The sequence below is a fragment of the Oncorhynchus clarkii genome, chromosome 1 (assembly GCF_045791955.1).
Source record: "Oncorhynchus clarkii lewisi isolate Uvic-CL-2024 chromosome 1, UVic_Ocla_1.0, whole genome shotgun sequence".
NCBI lineage: Eukaryota > Metazoa > Chordata > Actinopteri > Salmoniformes > Salmonidae > Oncorhynchus > Oncorhynchus clarkii.
The window spans coordinates 24,056,378-24,074,074 of record NC_092147.1 but is presented as its reverse complement, the minus strand read 5'-3'; the positions used below and the strand labels follow the sequence as shown (position 1 = coordinate 24,074,074).

The following is a 17,697-nucleotide window of genomic DNA, read 5'->3' as shown; positions in this document are numbered from 1 at the left end:
TCCCCATCACCCCACCCCGATAACACCTCAGTCGTGTGCACAAAGGGCATGTTTACCATTGCATTCCCGCTCAGATAAACAGCGATAGCTCTCGATCGATACCAGCCATAAACGTCAGCCCACGTGACGCCGAGGTGCTGTTATTAATGTAACAGTTGGAGATTAGATCTGCATCGTCAAATAAATCAACCATCAACACCCACCACACACACTCAGCCTTTCCCAGCACATCAGACCCCCCCCCCCCCCCCCCCCCCCCCCCACACACACACACACTACCAATCCTCCCTCCCTGCCTAAACAGTCCCGTTATTTTCAGCTATAAATCACATTGAATGGCACATTGATTTTATCCTGCAGCGCTCAGCTGGGGGAGTGGAGCTGGAACCACAGTTATTGCGTTTAATATTATCAATATTATCTCCCATATCATCTGAGTCGAGGAGGAGTCAACAGAGACTTTTCTGCCGCCCCCTCTCTCCCTCACTCTCTACCACTACCCCCCTCCCTTCTCTGCCCCCCACCCCCCCTCCTCTCCTCCACCCCCACCCAACCGAGACAGCCTCCATCAATCTGATAAGCAGAACTTCCCGTCACACCTGCAGGGCAAAGTCACCCAACAACCTGAACTTCTACACACAGACTCCTCTTTGTCCTCCCCAACTTCTTATTCATTCTGCATCTCCCTCCCTACTGCGTTGTTGTCCGCTCTGAACTCCACCAGTTCCCTTAGAGTCAAAAACAGGGATGCTACTTGAGCGCAAAGGCCCTAAGAAAAGAGAGAGATATTTGGAGCAGTAGTGTTGGCCTCTCTCACTCACCACTTTTTGACTACCATATTTTGATAAGCCTAATGTCTCAGACAAGGGTTCTTGTTTCACTTAGTTTCTGCATTCACCTGTAGACCATAGACCACATCAGACACAGAGATTAAAGGAACATTGAAAGGAAGCAAAGTCACACCATGACAGAGAGAGATGGATTGAGCAGATGAGTGGTGTGTGTGTGTGTGTGTGTGTGTGTGTGTGTGTGTGTGTTCAATTTACTGTGTGAATTAATATATTTGTTTTCTGGCTAGAAGATGAACACAGAACGGGTCCTGTTACTGGTAGAATGTGTTTTTCTCTCAAAGTTATCAGGCGGTTATCGCCTCTGTTTCTCTCTCCCAGATGGTAGATAAGGGACTTTGCCTTTATTAGCCAGTGCTGGCCTGATAAAGACCTGGTATTGATCCCAGGTTGAAAGAGCAGGTTCGTCAAACACGGTTGATTTACAGAGAGATGATAATGGCAGCACTGGGCAACTGAGGAACCCCAGGGAGAGAGAGTTAAATCAACAAGGTGACGTGTCGCTTTTCTCCATTCAGTTGCGGGGAAGAAGACAAAGACGAGAAAAAAACAGAAACACACAAAATTACACACTATTTGCCTCTGAAATGTAATCAACATTTTATTCTTAGCCCACACACACAATCACATTTAATTCTCTCATCCTCACCTGCAGTATACAAGCTGAAGGCGACACACACACACACACACGCGCGCGCACACACACACACGCACACACACACACACACACACAAATGGGTAATCTCTAATGTAGTCTTGATTAACACCTGACAGAATGTACATGGGTTTATCAAACCAAGCCAACGAACAGACGCTTATCACTCCAGCCCCAAATTTCACAAGAGCAGGAATTGTTATGATTGAAATAAGAAATACAGAAATCTTGAATAACTCAAAATAATATTTCTCCAAACTCCACTATCACAGGATAAGTGGAAAATCTGAGGAAAAGATGTGGGGCCAAGCAGTGATGGCAAGATCTGATCAAAAGGAAACCTTGGTCGATGCTTTAGACATATGGAAAATGTGAAATTACATTTTTTAACATTCATTTATGGTGTGTACCTATTCTGTACTGTTTAAGTTAACAATTAACAAGTAGTGAGATATTGAGATATGATGAATTTATGAGTTTAGTGGTTACATAGGACTGGCAGTTGATTTGAGAGAGTTTATAACTTATAACCCAGGAACCACAGAATGTATATTTTACCGTACAACTAATCAAGAAATTATAAATAGGGTGACTCATTGAAATCATCAATCCAAATCTGAAATAATCATTGAGTCAACATAACAATTAGGCCTCAGTCTTACCTACAGTAGTGAAGAAAGACAAGTATAAAATGAATTACTAGTACAAAATGACTGACAACGAGACTGAGACGATGCTATCAATCTCCAAGATCATGGTGCCATAACAGAAGTCTAACTGTTGTATTAACCAACTGACATGACGAGCTCACCACAGAAAGCTCCACAGAATGAAACAGGGCACTTTCCAAAAAGCGTTGATGCCCTGGAGGAGAATGGAAAGCGGTATTTAAGAGGGGAACCAGGGAGCTGGCACTGGCACTAGAATTTGAGGGGCATATGTTTGGGAACACTGGCACAGAGCCATGACGTTCACAGCATCTGAGCTTACCAGCTCAGAGATATGAGCTAAGACGACACCAGGCACTCCCTGAGTTCTGTTGCATGGTTAGGCCATAATTGTAAATAAGAATGTGTTCTTAACTGACAAGCCTAGTTAAATAAAGTTAAATACATGTAAAAAATTCAAATGAATTAGGGTATGGATTCCTTCACCTGATGTTATTGGGCTGTGGGTTAGTGGTTGATGCCTTCACATAAATGAGTAAAGATTTTCAAGAGAACAACTGTATGTTTCTCAGTGCTACCCCAGGCTGAGAGAGCGCATATTCATTGTACAGGGGGGTAAACATAGATGGGAGAGCTCACCTTCAATGTACAGGGGGGTATATGGTGGTGGACTGGAGCTGTCACATTCTGCTGAGTCCTCTGGGTCCGAGGCTCCACCCTCATCGCCTGATAGGCTGACGTCATCAGGTGTGTTGTCCTCATCACCTTCCAGGTCCCCAGTAGAACCTTCCAGAAGAATCAAGAGGGAGCATTTAATTAAATTGAACATTTTTACTCATTTATGTGAAGGCATCAACCACTAACCCACAGCATAATAACATCAGGTGAAGAAATCCATACCCTAATTCATTTTTTAATTTTTAATTTAACCTCTATTTAACTAGGCTAGTCAGTTAAGAACAAATTCTTATTTACAATGATGGCCTACCCCAGCCAATGCTGGGCCAATTGTGCGCTGCCCTATGGGACCCCCAATCACGGCCGGATGTGATACAGCCTGGATTCAAACCAGGGACTGCAGTGACGCCTCTTGCACTGAGATGCAGTGCCTTAGACCGCTGTGCCACTCAGGAGCCCGAAATTCATGACGATATATTTATCAATTTGAATTGAATAAAATTACAATAGAATATTGTGCTGTCACTATCCAGTAGAGATTACTGAACAGAAAGCTCTGAAGTTATTTCATTTTACATTTCATGTCCCTTGTAAAATTGGTCTCGTAGAATTAGGTGTGGCCCCAGAAAAATTAAGGATATCAAATTCTGCGCAATAGATTGAATGTGTGGGGAAAATGTTGCCATTCCCTGAACACAACACTGATAATACATTTTATATTTGGTACATTAAAGGGGTTTTAATACTGTCATAAAATGATTAACTCACATCACACCTGACATTGCATTTCTATAATCCCTGCTGACTACTCACGATTACACTGCTGGGCTATTTTAGACCGGTGAGGATAGCCTAAATTAATGCATGATAATAGAGATTTTGAATATGTTTTAAAATAATTAAAATTAATTAATATGCATTATATTAATTGTCATTCAGACTAAATAAAACAAAGGATGAAAATACAAAACCTCAGACCCTGTCCCCTTCATCACTTTGCTGCTCTTCATTGTCTCGTTCTATTGGTACGGGTCGGGAAAATACATAGAAAGACATTCTCATTCTTATTTCTAATGGGTGCAGCTCTCTCCTCAGTGTTTGAGAAACACACAGAAAAGGTTCTACATGAGACCCCTCTAACATAAAAAAAAAGCCCACCAGTATTTCAAATCACATTGGATGACACAACTCTCTGTAGACATAACTTCACAGCCTATTCCCATGAGAACACTGAGAGACAGATTATACATTCATCCACGGACCTATTCCATAAAGAGGATTAGGAACTGTCAAGTCAGTGTAAATGGTTAACATTCTACTGATTACCATGGGAGAAGAAACCAAACAAATGCATACACAAGGCATTACAATTAAGTATTGGGGCACACCGCATCATTTTAAACAAGTATATTTTAGTCAAATTAATGCTGCATATTAAAATGGGATTTTACCCCATAGTTTGTAAATTAATTTCCATGAGGTTGTGATGAGCGAAGTGGGATTGTTCCAAGCTAAAGCCGTGACCGGGGGCGTATATATTTACACTCATAGAACAAAGAGCCCTATAATCTATACAAAGCACACAACAATACCCGTGAATAAAGAGTCTTGTAGAAAAAGGAAAAAGCTATTTTTCTAATTCTGTTAATTTCACTTCCAAGCAATTAAAACGAGGCGGAGATAATGCTTGGAAACAATTGCTGCCTGACAAAAGTGTTTCTGTCTTTGTAAATGAAACATCTTTAGGCTAATTTCACTGTAATGGTTCACTGTAATTTCAGATAAAATTAACACAGTTAGATTTGAACCTTAACAAATAATATAGAGGAAAGAAAAAAGATCGATCCCGAACACAATATTTTTTGAATTATGTGGCTCGAGCTTTGGTTGATATAATTTTCAGTATCTGTGAGAACATTTTCATACAATTAATTTTCCTTTAATCATAATTGTACAAAGAGACTTCTCTGTATAAAATTCCAATTATATTTTGTGTTTAAAATGTAAGTTTGAATTATGATTTCTTTCCTCATTACTGTTCTGGTTTAATGAATCAATCGCCGCATCACTGCTTTCAGACATCAAATGGTGTGGAAAAAGTTTTAACTTTTGCCTCTTTTATCTACTAAGAAATATTATATTTTTCTCTCTTCAGGATAGTTGGAAGAAAGGATAGTACAGGCTACTTGATAAGCATTGTACCATCCAACTTTATTTGCACTTTTCAAAGTTATAACCACTTTAAAACTCGTTAAATAAATGGATATCAGAATTTGACTGAACAAATCAAAGAATGGGATAAATAGATGACTTTGCTAACCAATCTAATTAGGTACATTACCTAACTGAAAAACAACCCAGGAATGTATCACACAGAGTTGTTCACAGAGTTGTATGTTAGTGTGATTTGAGGAGCAAGTGTCCGGAATATCAATCCAAAAAGTATTGAACCATTGAATACCTGCATGTGAGAGACAGGTAGTATGACCTGCACTGATGCCATAAGCCAGATTCTGAAATAAGTCTCAAGCCAGTCATATGTGTTCTTTCTCACAGAGACACACACAAATACTAGCCTGCATGCATCTGTGACACAGAAGTTGGTAATCTTAAGGACATGAGTGAAAAAGAGAGAGAGAAGGGGAAAGAACTCAGAGCAGCCTCTAACTCTATCTGACACTCTAAGGCAGCACAGAACAAAGTGTTGAGCTGATGAAGGCAGAGGAGATACTGCTTTATTAACTCGCCGTCCACATCAAACCAGTGTGCTCAGCAGCGGTGATTAAACACAGAGACAACACATCAAACCTGCATGCTCAACAAGCCTGATTAAACAGCTGCCACCCCTCGCCAGCTCTTACATTAATAACCATCTTACAAAACAGTAAAACTAGAAGAGAAGCGCTACTTGTATCAGACAATCAGAGATTTGTGAGAAAGAAGAAAATCTTAAAGGAGGATATTTAGAGTAAGAGAGGCCCCTTTGGTATGTACTCTTGAGGAGGGAACTGGGCTACCTGACTGAGTCACATGCTGAAGAGGAGCCTCTTATTGATCAGATTAAAGGGAATAACGAACCAAACATTATGTTAACTTCTGTTCTATAATGTCTTCCCAGCTGAACCCGTTCAAAGCCCATTTCAATGATCAGAATTCAGCTTTTGTTATACTGTGCAAAGAATTCAGTCCATGCGATCAGATTGATTTCTCTAATTTGATGTCTAGCAACAACAACAAAAAATTGTCTATGATCCGAGGCAATGATGACTTCATTGATTACTCAGAAAATGTTCAAAAATCTAGCAAAACATATCAATTTTTCAACACCTGTGAAATCCTGGTGACGTTATTGATCCCTCTGCAGATCTCCAAATCTCCTGCAATGATGGTTAAGTACTCTACTGACCGACAGATGACAGACCAGGGTGCAGTGAAGTGACGGGTGCCAGAGGTGCCACGTGACTGATGTCACCACAGTCCCTGACATAGCCGATAAGCCTGAGGACTCTCACTGCCCTGCCAGCTGATGAGTGGCAGGGACTCACTGTGGTCTGGCTGCAGACAGACAGGTGTAGAGAGTTAGAGCAATGGATAGGGGCCGGCACACCACTCTAACTGGGTTCAGAATGATCATACCACTCCTTGGCTCCCTCGACAGCCATCAGTGAAGACCCAGGCCCACATAGAGGCTGGAGAGAATCCACAGGCCAGTGGGCAGTCACACACTCTACAATGCTTGTACATGGGCATAAATGGGAAATAAGTATGGTTGGTACACTACCTACCTTTCTTTCATAAACACACGTTTTATGTAGAATGTTGGGGTTGTGGAACAGAAAATAAGTCATCCATATTTTAGTGGCTGAATCTCATGTCATAGAAGACATAGCTGCTAGACTAATAAAGTAAATATGAAAAGAACAGAAAGGCCTGCACACTGAATATGCTAGTGGGCATAGTGGGTGTGAATACAATACAAAACATGGCTATAGAAAAGCACTTTAAGGCATATTCAATCATCAGAGGTACATGTAGGTATCAAGGATTAAATATACAAATCGGGCCGAGTTGTAACCTAGACAACAGTAAGATAACATTACATTGAAAACTGTTAGAATATCCGCCCACAAGACCATCACGCGCAGGACGTGTGGTGTCGTAGATACAATTACACATGACCTACTTCAAAACAACTTGTGTACCTCTGATATTCTGGTATCCATGATTAGGGCACATAGCCATTATAGAAAATATATAAAAAGTGTACTGATATACAATATGACCAGACCTGGATGGCAAGACATATCACAACACAATATATTTATGTAAGAATTGGTCTGATGTCAAACTCTTGGTTAAGACATTTTGGTGGCATAGTGGAGGAACTGTGAATCAAATACAACTCTGTTTTCAATAATAAATTATCAGTCTTAACATGTTCAATACCAATGTATCTCAGAGAGCTAATGTTGTGACGAGCCTCATTTCATTCCCTCACTTTATAAATCAGTAGCATATCTGTGAGCAGTACTCTGTCACACAACTGTTAAATACAACCAGACTAAAAACAGCCAGACAGTCATAAAATATATGCAGACAGATATGAGAGTTATAGCCTGCAACTAAATAGAAAAATATATCTGCATAAAACGTCTCAACACCATCAGTGAAATCATATGAATGAGCGATTACAATATTTATAATAATGAGTGTGATTATAATATGATGATAATGTGTGGTAATGATATTTATATGCACAGGGCATTGGAGCACTTCAAACAGGGCCCGCCTGATCCCGAATTTGGACGTGACAGCAGGACGTCAAACATCAAACAGTCAAATCCCCGGACAGAGCAATGAGGTACAGAAGCTTTGACAAACCCTCCCCCATTTTCCTTTGCACCGCCCTAAACTAAATCTCTCTCCCACTTTCTCTCTATTCCTCACTCTCTTTTCCCTTTACTACATCCCTCTCTTCGTCCTATAATCATCATCCCTCTATTTATCCCCTTTTCACCCTGCCATCTCCCTTTTATAGTCTTGCTCTCCCTCTTTCTTCCTCTCCCTTCCTCCCTCCCCACCCCCCCCCCCCCCCCCCTCCCTCTCGCTCTGAAAAAAACACTGTGACTGGGAGCGTCACTCTGTGCGGATAGCTGGGAGCCGTTCTCGGTTATCGGCTCCTGCAGACTCTCTCTGCTGGTCTGATCTGTCTCCTCTTCATTAAGCAAATACGCCGACGTGGAAATGAAAACATAATAGCTATTTGATTTCCAGCGAGATATTTTGCATATTGGTTCGGAGCTGATAGTGGAATTTCATCAAGTCTGGTTTTTTTCATGCTTTAAAAACTGAATTACTGAGCTGGGCGGCTTCAGCAGGATTTCTTTACATTGCTGGGAAGAGCAAAAAAAAAAGAGTCCCCAGGAAGACTACTTAAACGATTAAATATCCCCCATTCCCCTTTTGATAACACAGAAGAAATTTAAAGAATTCACAGTGCTTTAGGTTCACTATACAAATCAGAGATAGGACAGAGAAAATTAACTCCTTAATGAGCAGGAGCTGTCTCCCTGATAATGGTCCAGGGGAGATGACAGGGTGGGACACGATGGGAAGAATGAACCCACAGAAAGAGAAGGGGAAGAGGGAAGGAAAATAGGAAGTAGTCAATAACATGGAGGAGGGGGGATCAGCTTCCCCCTGCCTGGATATTGCTCTGTGGGCCATGAGAGGGCAGGTGTGATGGTAGATAGCGATAGCACCATAGTTACCCACTGCCCAGCATCGCCATAGTGATGGATGGTCCAGTGCAGGTGTATCCTTCATAGACCCATGAGAGAAAAACTACCCTTGCAAGGGGAGATCAGCAAAACCTCTTCACACCAATCTATCAGATAACCCCACCTCTCAAGAGGATATTTCTGCTGGACAAAAATATATCTTCCTCTTGTTTTCCATGTTGGAACATGGTGTTTTTAGCCCTGATAGAGTCAAACTGTCTATGAACTTAACACAGACACTGATACACACTATACAGCATTACATTCACAATGGCATTCTGACTTTTTCATCGAGCTACACTACACACTAACACAGAATTTTCGGCAAGATTCTTTGAGTCGATATTGTGTGACACTTTATGGGCAGCAGGGGGGGAAGCAAGTTGTTTAAGACACTCATTATACCAACTACCCCTTATACCTTGAGATATATTCCCCCACATCAATGGCATCAAACTGGCATTGTGTGCACCAAGGCACAATGACAAAATATCCTGTGATGGCAAGGAAATTACATAAGATTTGATCACCTATGTTTGGGTGTAGAATACAGATCATTATCAGAGGATTTGCATTTGTCAATCAACTTCACACGGCTTCAATTCAACAGGTTCCTGGAATGTAACATATTCAAGAGCATAGCAACATCTAGTTTTGTGACCTAGCAATGACCTGGTGACTTCAACTAGAGGTCGATCAGAATGGCAGATTAATTAGGACCGATTTCAAGTTTTCATAACAATCGGAAATCGATGTTTTTGGGCGCCGTTTTTTTTAAAAACACCTTTATTTCATCTTTATTTAACTAGGCAAGTCAGTTAAGAACACATTCTTATTTTCAATGACAGCCTAGGAACAGTGGGTTAACTGCCTTGTTCAGGGGCAGAACGACAGATTTTCACCTTGTCAGCTCGGGGGACCCAATCATGCTAGTCCAACGCAATAACGACCTGTCTCTCTCTCATTGCACTCCACAAGTTACGTAAATGCAGTAAACCAAGGTAAGTTGCTAGCTAGCTAGCATTAAACTTATCTTATAAAAAACAATCAATCATAATCACTAGTTAACTACACATGGTTGATGATATTACTAGATATTATCTAGCGTGTCCTGCGTTGCATATAATCTGACTGAGCATACAAGTATCTGACTGAGCGGTGGTAGGCAGAAGCAGGCGCGTAAACATTCATTCAAACAGCACTTCCGTGCGTTTTGCCAGCAGCTCTTCGTTGTGCGTCAAGCATTGCGCTGTTTATGACTTCAAGCCTATCAACTCCCGAGATGAGGCTCGTGTAACCGATGTGAAATGGCTAGCTAGTTAGCGCGCGCTAATTGCTGTTGTGTTGCTGGTTCGAGCCCAGGTAGGAGCGAGGAGAGGGACGGAATGTTACGGTGCGTGAATGAGGACCCAAAAGCGAATCAACTTAAACAGAGCTTCTTTAATTACCAAACATAGGTAGGCTCAGATGGACCGGCAGATTCCGACAGGACAGGACAAGGTTACAGCAAACATGACGACAGTCTGGTTCAGGCATGAATGACACAAACAAACAAGAATCCGACAAGGACAGGAGCAGAAACAGAGAGAGATATAGGGACCTAATCAGAGGGAAAAAAGGGAACAGGTGGGGAACGGGGTGAATGGGTAGTTAGAGGAGACAAGGGACAGCTGGGGGAAAGCGGGGGAGAAAAGGTAACCTAACACGACCAGCAGAGGGAGACAGGGTGAAGGGAAAGGACAGAGACAAGACAACATGACAGTACCCCCCCACTCACCGAGCGCCTCCTGGCGCACTCGAGGAGGAAACCTGGCGGCAACGGAGGAAATCATCAATCAGCGCACGGTCCAGCACGTCCCGAGAGGGAACCCAACTCCTCTCCTCAGGACCGTACCCCTCCCAGTCAACTAGGTACTGATGACCACGGCCCCGAGGACGCATGTCCAAGATCTTACGGACCCTGTAGATAGGTGCGCCCTCGACAAGGATGGGGGGGGGGGGGGGGGGGGGGGAAGACGAGCGGGGGCGCGAAGAACGGGCTTAACACAGGAGACATGGAAGACCGGGTGGACGCGACGAAGATATCGCGGAAGAAGAAGTCGCACTGCGACAGGATTAATGACCTGAGAGATACGGAATGGACCAATGAACCGCGGGGTCAACTTGCGAGAAGCCGTCTTAAGGGGAAGGTTCTGAGTGGAGAGCCAAACTCTCTGACCGCGACAATACCTAGGGCTCTTAGTTCTACGCTTATTAGCAGCTCTCACAGTCTGCGCCCTATAACGGCAAAGTGCAGACCTGACCCTCTTCCAGGTGCGCTCGCAACGTTGGACAAAAGCCTGAGCGGAGGGGACGCTGGACTCGGCGAACTGAGATGAGAACAACGGAGGCTGGTACCCGAGGCTACTCTGAAAAGGAGATAGCCCGGTCGCAGACGAAGGAAGCGAGTTGTGGGCGTATTCTGCCCAGGGGAGCTGTTCTGACCAAGACGCAGGGTTGCGAAAAGAAAGACTGCGTAAGATGCGACCAATAGTCTGATTGGCCCGTTCTGCTTGACCGTTAGACTGGGGGTGAAAGCCGGAAGAGAGACTGACGGAAGCCCCAATCAAACGGCAAAACTCCCTCCAAAATTGAGACGTGAATTGCGGACCTCTGTCCGAAACGACGTCTGACGGAAGGCCATGAATTCTGAAAACATTCTCGATGATGATTTGTGCCGTCTCTTTAGCAGAAGGAAGCTTAGCAAGGGGAATGAAATGAGCCGCCTTAGAGAACCTATCGACAACCGTAAGAATAACAGTCTTCCCCGCTGACGAAGGCAGTCCGGTGACAAAATCTAAGGCGATGTGAGACCACGGTCGAGAGGGAATAGGAAGCGGCCTGAGACGGCCGGCAGGAGGAGAGTTACCGGACTTAGTCTGCGCGCAGACCGAACAAGCAGCCACGAAACGACGCGTGTCATGCTCCCGGGTGGGCCACCAGAAACGCTGGCGAATGGAAGCAAGCGTACCCCGAACGCCAGGGTGGCCGGCTAACTTGGCAGAGTGAGCCCACTGAAGAACGGCCAGACGAGTAGGAACGGGAACGAAAAGAAGGTTCCTAGGACAAGCGCGCGGCGACGGAGTTTGAGTGAGTGCTTGCTTTACCTGCCTCTCAATTCCCCAGACAGTCAACCCGACAACACGCCCCTCAGGGAGAATCCCCTCGGGGTCAGTGGAGGCTACTGAAGAACTGAAGAGACGAGACAAAGCATCAGGCTTGGTGTTCTTAGAGCCCGGACGATAAGAAATCACGAACTCGAAACGAGCGAAAAACAGCGCCCAACGCGCCTGACGCGCATTAAGTCGTTTGGCAGAACGGATGTACTCAAGGTTCCTATGGTCAGTCCAAACGACAAAAGGAACGGTCGCCCCCTCCAACCACTGTCGCCATTCGCCTAGGGCTAACCGGATGGCGAGCAGTTCGCGGTTACCCACATCATAGTTACGTTCCGACGGCGACAGGCGATGAGAAAAATACGCGCATGGGTGGACCTTGTCGTCAGAGAGGGAGCGCTGAGAAAGGATGGCTCCCACTCCCACCTCTGACGCGTCAACCTCGACAACGAACTGTCTAGAGACGTCAGGTGTAACAAGGATAGGAGCGGATGTAAAACGATTCTTGAGGAGATCAAAAGCTCCCTGGGCGGAAACGGACCACTTAAAGCACGTCTTGACAGAAGTAAGGGCTGTGAGAGGAGCTGCCACCTGACCGAAATTACGGATGAAACGACGATAGAAGTTCGCGAAGCCGAGAAAGCGCTGCAGCTCGACGCGTGACTTAGGGACGGGCCAATCAATGACAGCTTGGACCTTAGCGGGATCCATCTTAATGCCTTCAGCGGAAATAACAGAACCGAGAAATGTGACGGAGGAGGCATGAAAAGTGCACTTCTCAGCCTTCACAAAAAGACAATTCTCTAAAAGGCGCTGGAGGACACGTCGAACGTGCTGAACATGAATCTGGAGTGACGGTGAAAAAATCAGGATATCGTCAAGGTAAACGAAAACAAAGATGTTCAGCATGTCTCTCAGGACATCATTGACTAATGCCTGAAAGACAGCTGGAGCGTTAGCGAGGCCGAAAGGAAGAACCCGGTATTCAAAGTGCCCTAACGGAGTGTTAAACGCCGTCTTCCACTCGTCCCCCTCCCTGATGCGCACGAGATGGTAAGCGTTACGAAGGTCCAACTTAGTGAAAAACCTGGCTCCCTGCAGGATCTCGAAGGCTGAAGACATAAGAGGAAGCGGATAACGATTCTTCACTGTTATGTCATTCAGCCCTCGATAATCTATGCAGGGGCGCAGAGACCCGTCCTTCTTCTTGACAAAAAAAAACCCCGCTCCGGCGGGAGAGGAGGAGGGGACTATGGTACCGGCGTCAAGAGCTACAGACAAATAATCTTCGAGAGCCTTACGTTCGGGAGCCGACAGAGAGTATAGTCTACCCCGGGGGGGGGTGGTTCCCGGAAGGAGATCAATACTACAATCATACGACCGGTGTGGAGGAAGAGAGGTGGCCCTGGACCGACTGAACACCGTGCGCAGATCGTGATATTCCTCCGGCACCCCTGTCAAATCACCAGGCTCCTCCTGTGAAGAAGAGACAGAGGAAACAGGAGGGATAGCAGACATTAAACATTTCACATGACAAGAGACGTTCCAGGAGAGGATAGAATTACTAGACCAATTAATGGAAGGATTATGACAAACTAGCCAGGGATGGCCCAAAACAACAGGTGTAAAAGGTGAACGAAAAATTAAAAAAGAAATGGTTTCACTATGATTACCAGAAACAGTGAGGGTTAAAGGTAGCGTCTCACGCTGAATCCTGGGGAGAGGACTACCATCCAGGGCGAACAAGGCCGTGGGCTCCTTTAACTGTCTGAGAGGAATGTCATGTTCCCGAGCCCAGGTCTCGTCCATAAAACAGCCCTCCGCCCCAGAGTCTATTAAGGCACTGCAGGAAGCTGACGAACCGGTCCAGCGTAGATGGACCGACAAGGTAGTACAGGATCTTGAAGGAGAGACAGGAGTAGTAGCGCTCACCAGTAGCCCTCCGCTTACTGACGAGCTCTGGCCTTTTACTGGACATGAAGTGACAAAATGACCAGCGGAACCGCAATAGAGACAGAGGCGGTTGGTGATTCTCCGTTCCCTCTCCTCAGTCGAGATGCGGATACCTCCCAGCTGCATGGGCTCAGCACCCGAGCCGGCAGAGGAAGATGGTAGTGATGCGGAGAGGGAGGCGACGGAGAGCGCGAGCTCCTTTCCACGAGCTCGGTGACGTTGATCAACCCGTCGCTCAATGCGAATAGCGAGTTCAATCAAGGAATCCACGCTGGAAGGAACCTCCCGGGAGAGAATCTCATCCTTTACCTCTGCGCGGAAACCCTCCAGAAGACGAGCGAGCAAGGCCGGCTCATTCCAGCCACTGGAGACAGCAAGAGTGCGAAACTCAATAGAGTAGTCTGTTATGGATCGATTGCCTTGACATAGGGAAGACAGGGCCCTGGAAGCCTCCTCCCCAAAAACAGATCGATCAAAAACCCGTATCATCTCCTCCTTAAAGTCTTGATACTGGTTAGTACACTCAGCCCTTGCCTCCCAGATTGCCGTGCCCCACTCACGAGCCCGTCCAATAAGGAGAGATATGACGTAGGCGACACGAGCAGTGCTCCTGGAGTAAGTGTTGGGCTGGAGAGAAAACACAATATCACACTGGGTGAGGAACGAGCGGCATTCAGTGGGCTCCCCAGAGTAACACGGCGGGTTATTGATTCTGGGCTCCGGAGATTCGAAAGCCCTGGAAGTGGCCGGTGGATCGAGGCGGAGATGGTGAACCTGTTCTGTGAGGTTGGAGACTTGGGTGGCCAGGGTCTCAACGGCATGTCGAGCAGCAGACAATTCCTGCTTGTGTCTGCCTAGCATCGCTCCCTGGATCTCGACGGCTGAGTGGAGAGGATCCGAAGTCGCTGGGTCCATTCTTGGTCGGATTCTTCTGTTACGGTGCGTGAATGAGGACCCAAAAGCGAATCAACTTAAACAGAGCTTCTTTAATTACCAAACATAGGTAGGCTCAGATGGACCGGCAGATTCCGACAGGACAGGACAAGGTTACAGCAAACATGACGACAGTCTGGTTCAGGCATGAATGACACAAACAAACCAGAATCCGACAAGGACAGGAGCAGAAACAGAGAGAGATATAGGGACCTAATCAGAGGGAAAAAAGGGAACAGGTGGGGAACGGGGTGAATGGGTAGTTAGAGGAGACAAGGGACAGCTGGGGGAAAGCGGGGGAGAAAAGGTAACCTAACACGACCAGCAGAGGGAGACAGGGTGAAGGGAAAGGACAGAGACAAGACAACATGACACGGAAGCTACACTGTTACACTGGCAATACTAAAGTGCCTATAAGAACATCCAATAGTCAAAGGTTAATGAAATACAAATGGTATAGAGGGAAATAGTCCTATAATTCCTATAATAACTACAACCTAAAACTTCTTACCTGGGAATATTGAAGACTCATGTTAAAAGGAACCACCAGCTTTCATATGTTGTCATGTTCTGAGCAAGGAGCTGAAACATTAGCTTTCTTACATGGCACATATTTTACATGGAACATTTTGCACTTTTACTTTCTTCTCCAACACTTTGTTTTTGCATTATTTAAACCAAATGGAACATGTTTCATTATTTACTTGAGGCTAAATTGATTTTATTTATGTATTATATTAAGTTAAAATAAGTGTTCATTCAGTATTGTTGTAATTGTCATTATTACAAATAAATAAATAAATACAAATTTATGGTCCTCCAATAATATGGTCCTCCAATAATCGGTATCGGTATTGAAAAATTATAATCGGTCGACCTCTAATCTCAACCATACAGGGTTTTCATTTCTTTGACTGTCCTTGTTCATCTACTTATAATAACAATAACTGTTGAAACATTAACAGTCATCTAAACAGCAACATTTAACAGTAATGTTCAACAGGTTTAAATGTGGATTAGAAATGACATTGTATTATCATAATGAGGTTTTTATATTGCCAGTACAGCATATGCTCCCTCTCTAGGACATGTTGAATAATGTCCCTTCCCTCCCTAGACACACATCACAACGGTTCCTACTTGGCACCTCATCAAACACTCTCCTGGTGAAAGATGGTCATTATTATCAAGACCATGATCAAATCAAGTTAAATGTATTTGTCACATGCGCCGAATACAACAGGTGTCGACTTTACCGTGAAATGCTTACATACGAGCCCTTTCCCAACAATGTTGGGACTCTCTGAGGTCATTAAAGATTCCATGGCACTTATCGTAAGAGTAGGGGTGTTAACCCCAGTGTCCTGGCTAAATTCCCAATCTGGCCCTCAAACCATCACGGTCACCTAATAATCCCCAGTTTACAATTGGCTCATCCCCCTCCTCTCCCCTGTAACTATTCCCCAGGTCGTTGCTGCAAATGAGAACGTGTTCTCAGTCAACTTACCTGGTAAAATAAAGGATAAATAAATGTAGAGTTAAAAAGTCATAAAAAATTTGCTAATTAAAAAGGAAATAGTAACACAATCAAATAACAATAACGAGGCTATATACATGGAGTATAAGTACCAAGTCAATGTGCAGGGGTACAAGATAGTTGAGGCAATATGTACATGGAGGTAGGGGTAAAAGTGACTGGGCAATCAGTATAGATAATAAACAGAGTAGCAGCAGCGTATGTGAAGAGTGTGAGAATGTGTGTGTGTGTGTGTGTGTGTGTGTGTGTGTGTGTGTGTGATACTATCCCATAGAGGTTATATGCGCAGGACCCTATAGGTCTGAGCCTATTGTTCACTCATTATCAGATGTACATTGTGTCAGAATGTGTGCGTTGTCAAAAGGAGACATCCTCAATGTACAATATGTGCGCCTATTTTCTTGTGTTTAAAATGTAATTGCATTTTAAGAGACGGTTTTGCGTCATTTTTTCTGTATGTGGGAGGGCTATTTTGGATACCTATCTCTCCCAATAATACATAGACACACACACACACACACACAACACAATACACACAGAGACATAAACACAACCACCACTAACAACATTGACAATAATTTCACCTAACGAGGAAAAAAGGCAGCTGCAACTGTGTCTATCTCCTCTTCATAGTCGTATTTGCTCTTGGGCGGAGAGTACAGCCGGAGCAGAGCACATGAGGGGAGAACCAGGGGGAGTTGACTTGCCAGGCGGCTAGAGCCGAGACCCTGGACTATTGAAGCCAGGCAGGCAGACAAGAGCCTGGCGATAGGCACCCTGATAAAAGATAGAAAATAGCAACAAATCTTAACTTTCCAACCATCCCAAGATCCATGGGGAGGTGGGTTGAATCAACTACATATTGCATCGCTCCCTATCCATCTCTTCCCCCCTGACGAACTCACACACACATCCCTCCAATTCAAATTTTTCACAATTGAGTGTGTGTGTACAGAAACTGGATAGTGGGACCTTATGCAATAACATTCTCTGTATGCAAATCAAATCAAATACAATGTTATTGGTCGCATTACACATGTTTAGCAGATGTTATTGCGTGTATAGCGAAATGCTTGTGTTCCTAGCTCCAACAGTGCAGTGGTATTTAACAATACACAACAATACACACAAATCTAAAAAAGTAAAGGAATGGAATTAAGAAATATAGAAATTATAGAAATACTAGGACGAGCAATGTTGGAGTCCGGAGTACATAAAAAATATACACTGCTCAAAAAAAAAAGGGAACACTTAAACAACACAATGTAACTCCAAGTCAATCACACTTCTGTGAAATCAAACTGTCCACTTAGGAAGCAACACTGATAAATTTCACATGCTGTTGTGCAAATGGAATAGACAACAGGTGGAAATTATAGGCAATTAGCAAGACACCAACAATAAAGGAGTGGTTCTGCAGGTGGTGACCACAGACCACTTCTCAGTTCCTATGCTTCCTGGCTGATGTTTTGGTCACTTTTGAATGCTGG

The 17,697-nt window shown here is 44.4% G+C and overlaps 1 protein-coding gene across 2 annotated transcripts in view; it reads right to left on the bottom strand.

The window, feature by feature from the left end:
• The window catches only part of LOC139392266 (zinc finger protein, FOG family member 1), a 98,511-nt gene that overhangs the window by 45,940 nt on the left and 34,874 nt on the right, over positions 1 to 17,697 (bottom strand). For both annotated transcript variants that reach the window (XM_071140170.1, XM_071140253.1), the window contains exon 2: positions 2,811 to 2,957. In XM_071140170.1, the coding sequence (XP_070996271.1) occupies positions 2,811 to 2,957 (147 nt within the window). The remainder of the gene's footprint in view (positions 1 to 2,810; positions 2,958 to 17,697) is intronic.